Source organism: Thamnophis elegans, chromosome 13, assembly GCF_009769535.1.
Source record: "Thamnophis elegans isolate rThaEle1 chromosome 13, rThaEle1.pri, whole genome shotgun sequence".
Classification (NCBI taxonomy): Eukaryota; Metazoa; Chordata; class Lepidosauria; order Squamata; family Colubridae; genus Thamnophis; species Thamnophis elegans.
The window spans coordinates 12604338-12614038 of NC_045553.1; the positions used below are offsets into that span (position 1 = coordinate 12604338).

At 47.9% G+C, this 9701-nt stretch overlaps 1 protein-coding gene across 1 annotated transcript in view; it reads right to left on the minus strand.

Moving 5' to 3' along the window:
* Positions 1 to 9701, minus strand: part of ADGRD1 (adhesion G protein-coupled receptor D1) — a 160126-nt gene that overhangs the window by 75062 nt on the left and 75363 nt on the right. Inside the window, exon 15 of the mRNA XM_032229623.1 lies at positions 1617 to 1690. Coding sequence (XP_032085514.1) covers positions 1617 to 1690 — 74 coding nt within the window. The remainder of the gene's footprint in view (positions 1 to 1616; positions 1691 to 9701) is intronic.

A 9701-nucleotide genomic window follows, 5' to 3' on the forward strand; every position in this document is an offset into this window, starting at 1 on the left:
TCATCATGCCTCCCGTCCCTAGGAAATTTTGAGAAAGATCCAAAAACTGGAATTTTCTGATGCCCACCCTAGTCTCTTAAAAACTGCATTACCCATCACCAGATCTCCAGATCATCCCAGCCCCATCTTCCAGGGGTGGGAACATTCCTCTAATGTTATCCCATCAAATAAAAAATAATGACTTCTAGTTTTGAAATCAGGAGCTCAAAGTTGACCCTTCAGCCGCATGAGCTATTATTGGCCTTCCTAAGATCCGTGAGACGTTGTAAGGATGAGAACTTAAGGGACGATGCCAGTCCAAAAATGGGCAGCCTGCATCAAACAAGTATTCCAGTGGTTTTCCTTTCTTTGCCAGATGTGAGGGTTTGTTTCAGAGGTGGGTTTCATATAATTTTACCACTGGTTCTCTGTACAGCGCCTTCCGTGCATGCGCTTTGCTCCTGTATGCAGCTTGCATGCATGCACATGGCTTAGAAAATGTGGCTAAATAGGATGGCATATTGCCACTACCAGTTCGCTAGAACCGGTCCGAACTGGCTGAATATCATCACTGGTTTGTTTGCTTTTTTAAACAACAACAATAATAATAATACAGTTCCTCCCAGATTTGAGTTAATAATGGCCTAGTCCAGTGGTGAGTTCCAGATCCCGTTGCAACTAGTACGGTGCAACAGGGCCGGGTGTCCACCACATGTACTCACTGCCCACGACGCTTCACGATCCCTCCACGATGCTCCAGCTGCTCAGTAGAGCATCGTGCAGGCGCTGTACACTCTGTGCACATGTGCGGAAGCCCTGAAAACCTCAAATACCAGTAAGGAGCTTGGGCGGGTGGGTGGGTGGGTGGGTCCTCTGGAGCACCGTACCAGAACGGTACCTGGTGCTCCCGGCAGGCACCGCTACGCCCGTACCGGGGCGTACTGGTCGTATCCCACCACTGGCCTAGTCCTATGATGATGAACCTATGGCACGGGTGGCAGAGGTGGCACACAGAGCCTTCTCTGTGGGCACGCGTGCCATCGGCCCAGCTCAATCAGCTGGTTGTTAGATTTCTGACATGTGCATGAATGCCGGCCAATTGGTTGTCGGGTTTCTGAGATGCGCATGTGCGCCAGCCAGTTGGTTTGGGGGTTTCTGAGACATAAATGCATGCCGTCCAGCTGGTTGTTGGGTTTCTGAGATGCGCATGTGTGCCCGCCAGCTGGTTATTGGGTTTCTGATACACAAATGCGTGCTGTCCAGCTAGTTGTTGGGTTTCTGAGATGCAAATGCATGCTGGACAGCTGGTTGTTGGGTTTCTGAGACGCGCATGTGCGCCAGCCAGCTGGTAGTTGGGTTTCTGAGACGTGCATGCGTGCCGGCCAGAAGGATGTCGGGTTTCTGGTGCTCTAGTGCTTGCGTGTGCATAATTGCCCGTGTTCACTTTCTGTTTGTGCACTCTGTGCCTAAGAGGTTGGCCATCCCTGGCTTAGTCCCCTGTTTTAGCTTTGCTGCCGAGAAGAAACATGGTTTCATTATTCAGAGTTTCCTTCCCGTGAATCCAGCAGGCAGGGGTGAGGGGCCAAAGGTGGATGCACTTTACAACAAATAAGCCTTACACAAGGGTGACAACTCACCGGTAATCCAGGAAGGCACAATACAGTCTCACTTGATTACTTTGGTTCATGGCTTGACTGTACTGGAGGGGCGTCTGGAAAGGAAGAGAGATTTGATCAATGCGTATTTCTTTGGCTGAATTATTGTGGCAATCCTTTCTTCCTACTTTCCTTACCTCCCTCCCTTTTCTCCACCCTCCTTCCCTATCATCCTCTCAATGCCCTTCTTTCTTTCTTTCTTTCTTTCTTTCTTTCTTCCTTCCTTCCTTCCTTCCCTCCCTCTCTTCCTTTCCCCCTCCTTCCTTCTGGAAAGGAAGAGAGATTTAATCAATGCGTATTTCTTTGGCTGAATTATTGTGGCAATCCTTTCTTCCTACTTTCCTTACCTCCCTCCCTTTCTCCCTCCTTCCCTATCATCCTCTCAATGCCCTTCTTTCTTCTTTCTTTCTTTTCTTTCTCTTCTTCTTTCTTCCTTCCTTCCTTCCTTCCTTCTCTTCCTTTTCCCATCCTTCCTTCTCCCCTCCCTCCTTCACTTTCTTCCTTTCTTCTTCTCATTCCCATCCCTCCCCTCCCTCCCTCCTTTTCCCTTTCCTTCATTCTCCTTCCTTCCCTCGCTCACTCCCTTATTTCCATCCCCCTCTCTTTTCCATTTTCCCTCTTTCTTTCTCTTTCTCCCTCCTTCTTTTCCCCTTTGTTTCTGCTTCCCTCCTTCCTTCCCTCCCTCCCTCTCCCTCCCTCCTTCTTTTCCCCTTCCTTCCTTCTCTCTCTCCCTTCTTATTCCCATTCCTCCCTCTCTTACTTTCCCCCTCCTTCCTTCCCTTCCTTCCTCCCACCTTCCTTTTCTTCCTTCCTTCTCATTCCCATCCCGCTCTTTCCCCTCCCTCCCTCCTTCCTTCCTTCTTATTCTCATCCCTCCTTCTCTTCCCTTCCTCCCTCCTTTCCTTTCTTCCTTCCTTCTTCTCTCTTTCCCCTCTCTCCCTCCTTCTTTTCCCTTTCCATTTCTTCCTCCTTCCTTTCCCAGGTTCTCAGTGGTGGACAAAAATGCCAAATCCAGTCTGGACATCTGACTGACTGTGTGTCCAACCAATGACATTGAGTCTTTATTGATTAGCTCTTGAGCCATATCAAAGTGCAAAGTTCCAGAAACAAATTATTACTAAACCATAACAAATTCTTCTATAACCCTCCTACAACCCTCCTGTGAGCTTAGATGACCGACTTGAGAAAGCGTCCCATCTCTGTAAAGACTCAGACTGAAAAAAATGATGGCAGAAAATTAGCAATTAAAAAAAGGGTATCACATTCTCATGGTAGAGATCCAGATCATATTAAATATCTACTAGGGATGAAAACAATTAGAAGAATTCCTGGAATTAAGAAAACACGCTGTAATTCTAACCACCAGGGTGGGTGCCTGTCTTTCTTTTAAGCCATTTGGGAGAGGAGGAAACTCACAATAATTACAGGCTTGCTTAACTTTTGCCTGCTACATCACTCTTTTTTTTAAAAAGCCTGGGAAGAAGAAAAAAAAGAAAAGAAAAGCCAGGATCAGGTGAGGTGGCCTGTTCTTCATACCACATATGAGTAACATGTTTTTGCAAAGTTACAAGAGCGGCTGCATTATTTTTTTCTTCTAACCCTTCCAAATAAAAGTTTTTGGCAGGCAGTGCAAGATCCCGATGTTTCCACGTGAAAATTCCGGTCCAATTTTGCAACAGTGACAGCATCTCCAACCAACTTAACCCTTGTCGTGTTGGAAGGCAGGGCAGGAAATGGAGCAGGTGGGAAAAGGCCCCACAGGTACATCGCTAGGAGAAAGTGCTGCCTTCAAAGTTGCTGGGAGAAAGTCTACAGCAGGGGTGCCAAACTCAAAGCCCGCAGGGTGCTTAAATCTGACCCACGTGGCCGGCCTGGAAATTGCAAAGGACCGGTCCGTGGCGCCTCTGGCAGCCAAAATGGGGCATGGGTGGACGTGGGCAGCTCCACCGTGCCCAGTGGGGAAATTCAAAACTTTTTACTACCGGTTCTGTGGGCATGGGAGGGGAAGGATACTGCAAAATCCCCATTCCCTCCCCACTCCAGGGGAAGGATACTGCAAAATCCCCATTCCCTCCCCACTCCAGGGGAAGGATACTGCAAAATCCCCATTCCCTCCCCACTCCAGAGGGAAGGATACTGCAAAATTCCCATTCCCTCCCCACTCCAGGGGAAGGATACAGCAAAATCCCCATTCTCTCCCCACTCCAGGGGAAGGATACTGCAAAATCCCCATTCCCTCCCCACTCCAGGGGAAGGATACTGCAAAATCCCCATTCCCTCCCCACTCCAGAGGGAAGGATACTGCAAAATTCCCATTCTCTCCCCACTCCAGGGGAAGGATACTGCAAAATCCCCATTCCCTCCCCACTCAAGAGGGAAGGATACTGCAAAATTCCCATTCCCTCCCCACTCCAGGGGAAGGATACTGCAAAATCCCCATTCCCTCCCCACTCCAGGGGAAGGATACTGCAAAATCCCCATTCCCTCCCCACTCCAGGGGAAGGATACTGCAAAATCCCCATTCCCTCCCCACTCCAGAGGGAAGGATACTGCAAAATTCCCATTCTCTCCCCACCTCCAGGGGAAGGATACTGCAAATCCCCATTCCCTCCCCACTCCAGGGGGAAAGGATACAGCAAAATCCCCATTCTCTCCCCCACTCCAGGGGAAGGATACTGCAAAATCCCCATTCCCTCCCCACTCCAGGGGAAGGATACTGCAAAATCCCCATTCCCTCCCCACTCCAGAGGGAAGGATACTGCAAAATTCCCATTCTCTCCCCACTCCAGGGGAAGGATACTGCAAAATCCTCATTCCCTCCCCACTCGAGAGGGAAGGATACTGCAAAATTCCCATTCCCTCCCCACTCCAGGGGAAGGATACAGCAAAATCCCCATTCTCTCCCCACTCCAGGGGAAGGATACTGCAAAATCCCCATTCCCTCCCCACTCCAGGGGAAGGATACTGCAAAATCCCCATTCCCTCCCCACTCCAGGGGGAAGGATACTGCAAAATCCCCATTCCTTCCCCACTCCAGGGAGAAGGATACTGCAAAATCCCCATTCCCTCCCCACTCCAGGGAGAAGGATACTGCAAAATCCCCATTCCCTCCCCACTCCAGGGGAAGGATACTGCAAAATCCCCATTCCCTCCCCACTCCAGGGGAAGGATACTGCAAAATCCTCATTCCCTCCCCACTCCAGGGGAAGGATACTGCAAAATCCCCATTCCCTCCCCACTCCAGGGGAAGGATACTGCAAAATCCCCATTCCCTCCCCACTCAAGAGGGAAGGATACTGCAAAATTCCCATTCCCTCCCCACTCCAGGGGAAGGATACAGCAAAATCCCCATTCTCTCCCCACTCCAGGGGAAGGATACTGCAAAATCCCCATTCCCTCCCATTCCAGGGGAAGGATACTGCAAAATCCCCATTCCCTCCCCACTCCAGAGGGAAGGATACTGCAAAATTCCCATTCTCTCCCCACTCCAGGGGAAGGATACTGCAAAATCCCCATTCCCTCCCCACTCCAGGGGGAAGGATACTGCAAAATCCCCATTCCCTCCCCACTCCAGGGAGGATACTGCAAAATCCCCATTCCCTCCCCACTCCAGGGAGAAGGATACTGCAAAATCCCCATTCCCTCCCCACTCCAGGGGGAAGGATACTGCAAAATCCCCATTCCCTCCCCACTCCAGGGGGAAGGATACTGCAAAATCCCCATTCCCAGAGGTGCTGTTTGCTGGTTCTCCAAACTATTCAAAGTTTTCGCTACTGGTTCTCCAGAACCTGTAAGAACCTGCTGAATTTTACCTCTGACCATGCCTCATTTTGGCCAGCAGAGTGTTACATGAAGTGTCCATCCCATCACTCCCGCCCCCAGCCAGCCCGCGGAGGAGAACTGCAATGCTGATGATCCAATAATACAATACAATACAATAGCAGAGTTGGAAGGGGCCTTGGAGGTCTTCTAGTCCAACCCCCTGCCTAGGCAGGAAACCCTCTACCGTTTCAGACAAATAATTATCCAAAACCTCCAGTGATGAAGCACCTAACATTTCTGAAGGCAACTTCTGTTCCATTGGTTAATTGTCCTCACTGTTAGGAAGTTTCTCCTTAATTCCAGGTTGCTTCTCTGCTTGATTAGTCTCCATCCGTTGCTTCTTGTCCTGCCCTCTGGCACTTTGGAGAATAATTTGACCCCCTCTTCTTTGTGGCAGCCCCTCAAATACTGGAATACTGCTATCACGTCACCCCTGGCCCTTCTTTTCTCTAAACTGGCCATACCCAATTCCTGCAGCCGTTTTTCATAGCAATTCATACAGCAATACTGTATCGCAGTTTGGCCCAAGCGTTTGAAAACTTGGCTCTTATGATTTCACGTTTTCACCCAAACTTGAAAACACTACAATTTCTTAGCAACCTTGAGGCCCCACCAACTTTTCCTGCATTGCATCATGAGAAGCTAAGACTCAGATTGTGAGCCAGCCAGCAGATGGATTAAAAAAATCTTTGTTTTAAGGTGGAAAAATCATGGTTAACTTTTTTTTTTAAGTTTGTCTTAAAAGGGGCTGCCAAATTCTTTTTGATTTTGAGTTACTTTAGATCAGTGTTTCTCAAACGTGGCAGCATTGAGATGGGTGGAACTTCAATTCTCCAAATTCCTTATCAGGCTATATGGGAAATTCTGGAAGCTGAAATCTACACATCTTAAGGTTGAGAAACATCGATCTAGAGTAAAACATCTCTCTACTCCACTCAATATAGCTTCATAAACACATCCTCACCAACAGCCTATGCTCAAATAAGCAAGGATTAATACCAGACAAACAATCAGGCAGAAAACAGGAATCAAGGAATCACCAAGAAGAAAAACCACATTGGAGGATTTTATATTGAGAAATACTAGCCTAGGGACTCTGCATAAATAAAGAGATATCAGATATCGCATGTGATAGCAGAGATTCAATATTTGATGGGCTGACACGAAGAAGAGGGGGATAACTTATGTTTGTAAAGGCAAGATAATAAAAATGGATGGAAACTAAATGAGGAGAAAAGCAACCTGGAACTAAGGAGAAACTTCCTAACAGTGAGACATTGTGGGTGCTCCCTCACTGGAGGCTTTTAAGAAGAGATGGACGGCCATCTGTCTGAAATGGTATAGTGTCTCCTGTTGTGCAGGGGATTGGACTAGAAGACTTGCAAGGTCCTTTCCAATGATGATGGATGCTGACGATGATCATAGCAGAAGTGACTTAGCACACTTTAAGATCACATAAGTTCCAGGTCTAAAACAATCTAAATTCAAATTAGGAAGTTATCAAATCAAACATTCATAATGGTCCTAGACAAGCTAGAAATATAAGCAGTTCTTCTAAGGAATCCTCTTGATGTGGTGAAGAAGGAAAATGTAAAAGTTCACTTGAAATTCAACATTAAGAAAACTAAGATCATGGCATCCGCCCCTCTCAATTCCTAGCGAATAGATGGGGAAAAAATGGAAGTAGTGACAGATTTTACTTTCCTGGGCTCCACGATCACCACAGATGGGGACTGCAGCCAAGAAATTAAGAGACTCTTGCTCCTGGGGAGGAAAGCGATGGCAAATCTAGACAGCATCCTAAAAAGCAGAGACATCACCCTGCCAACAAAAGTGCGTATAGTCAAGGCTACGGTTTTCCAGTTGCCATGGATGGCTGTGAAGGTTGGACCATAAGGAAGGCTGAGCGCCCACAAGAAGTGAGGCCTTTGAACTCTGGTGCTGGAAAAGACTCCGTGAGTCCCTTGGACTGCAAGGCCATCCCAATCGGTCAGTCCTGGAGGAGATCCACCCTGACTGCTCTTTAGAAGGCCAGATCCTGAAGAAGAAAGTCAAGTACTTTGGCCACCTAATGAGAAGGAAGGACTTCCCTGGAGAAGAGCCACATGCTGGGAATGATGGAGGGTAAAAGAAGAAGGGGACGGCAGAGAAGGAGGTGGCTGGGTGGAGTCACTGAAGCAGTCAGCGTGAACTTAAATGGATCTGGATGGTAGAGGACAGGAAGGCATGGAGGAAGGTTGTCCATGGGATCACGATGGGTCGGATATGACTTTGCAACCTCACAACAACTAAGAAAGCATTGCCATCAAAATTAATGGGTTTTTATGAGTAGACCTGCATTCAATCGTGCCCCCACAGATATGGACCTGGGACATGAAACAAAGGTTTCTCTTTACAGATTTCTTGCATTAAAAAATTACGGAAGTGTGGTGCAGCCATCTGTCAAGGGTCACAGAGCACTACGCAGTGCTCCAAATTAAAAACATGCTGCTCCTCTGAAGGGGAACCTTTTTGTTTTCCAGCTTTTTGTAATCTCGATCCTTCTGGGCAATGCCTACAGAGTGCAACTCTTGCATATTTCTGGGATGAAGCATCACCCTATTAGTCTCTTGACCTTTCAACACTCAAGCTCTTCTTTCTCTGTTTGCCCAGCCAGTCCCTGGGGAGATGTGTGGGAGAGAGGCAGTCGGAGAAAGACTGGTGAGATGAACAGGATGATGGAGGCCAGGAAGCTCTTCCAGATGTGCTTATGGTCTGTACGTACTATAGTGGGATGTCTCCATTCTGCCAAGAAAACTACAGCCAGTAGAAGAGCCAAGGTGGCGCAGTGGTTAAATTGCAGCACTGCAGGCTACTGCTAGATCAGCAGTTCAGCGGTTCAAATCTCACCGGGTCAGGGTTGACTCAGCCTTCCATCCTTCCGAGGTGGGTTAAAATGAGGACCCAGATGTTGGGGGCAATATGCTGACTCTCTGTAAACCGCTTAGAGAGGCCTGAAAGGCCTATGAAGCGGTATATAAGTCTACATGCTATGCTATTGCTATCAGAGGCAGGAAAGACTGAAGAAAGATAATGGAAGAAGGGGACGACACTCTGACTTTAACTCCAGCCTAGGGAGAAGGTATATAAGGCATTGTAACCATGTTGTCAGCTGCCACCTTATGCTTGCTTGTGCTGTATGGTAACAGACTGCCATGAACTGTGGGGAGGGGGAATGAAAGGGGGAATGCCTGGGAAAACGAAAGTAAATGCTGCTTCTCCTGGAGATGCTACTTCAAGGTCACCCAGCTGGAAGAAGGATGGTGTCAGGCGAGGAAGCCATCTTTTACATAGGGGCCTTCAGGCCTGCCATAATTAATGCTGGGGGAAATCGGGAAGGGGGAATATATGGAGTGGGATAGATATAGTCAAAATAACATTCCTTTCTCAGAGAGTCAAGGACGTCAACAGCGCTTCGGACAGCGCTAGCTCTTCAGCTTTGAAATGGAGATGAGCACCGCCCCCTAGAGTTGGGAACGACTAGCACATATATGCAAGGGGAACCTTTACTTTACCATATCGATGCCTGTGTTAACAGAAGTGTGGGTTGACTTCAAAAGCTCTTTCCAATTCTGTGAATTCAGAAAATGGCCTGTTGAAATCCTTTATTCCACCATAAGAATTATAAGGAAAGACCTTACAATTAAAATCAGCAATAAAAAGACACAGGCAAAGAACAAGTGAGGTGCTAATGGCACTCTGTATAAAGTCTTAGTAAGGTCATACCTAGAATCCTGCATCCAGTTTTGGTCCCCCCCCCCCCCCCGCCACACACACAGACACACACTATAAAAAAGGTTTTGAGACTCTGGAAAGAGTGCAGAGAAGAGCAACCAGGATGATGAGGGACTGGAGGCTAAAAACGTATGATGAACAGTTACAGGAACTGGGCATGGCTAGTCTAGTGAAGAGAAGGACCAGGGGGAGACAGGATAGCAGTTTTGCATGATCAAATTGGTCAGTCCTAGAGGAGATCAACCCTAACTGCTGTTTAGAAGGCCAGATCCTGAAGATGAAACTCAATATTTTGGCCACCTAATGAGAAGGAAGGACTCACTGGAGAAGAGCCTCATGCTGGGAAAGATGGAGGGCAAAAGAAGAAGGGGACTGCAGAGAAGAGGTGGCTGGGTTGGAGTCACCGAAGCAGTCGGCATGAGCTTCAATGGACTCCAGAGGATGGTAGAGGACAGGAAGGCCTGGGGGAAC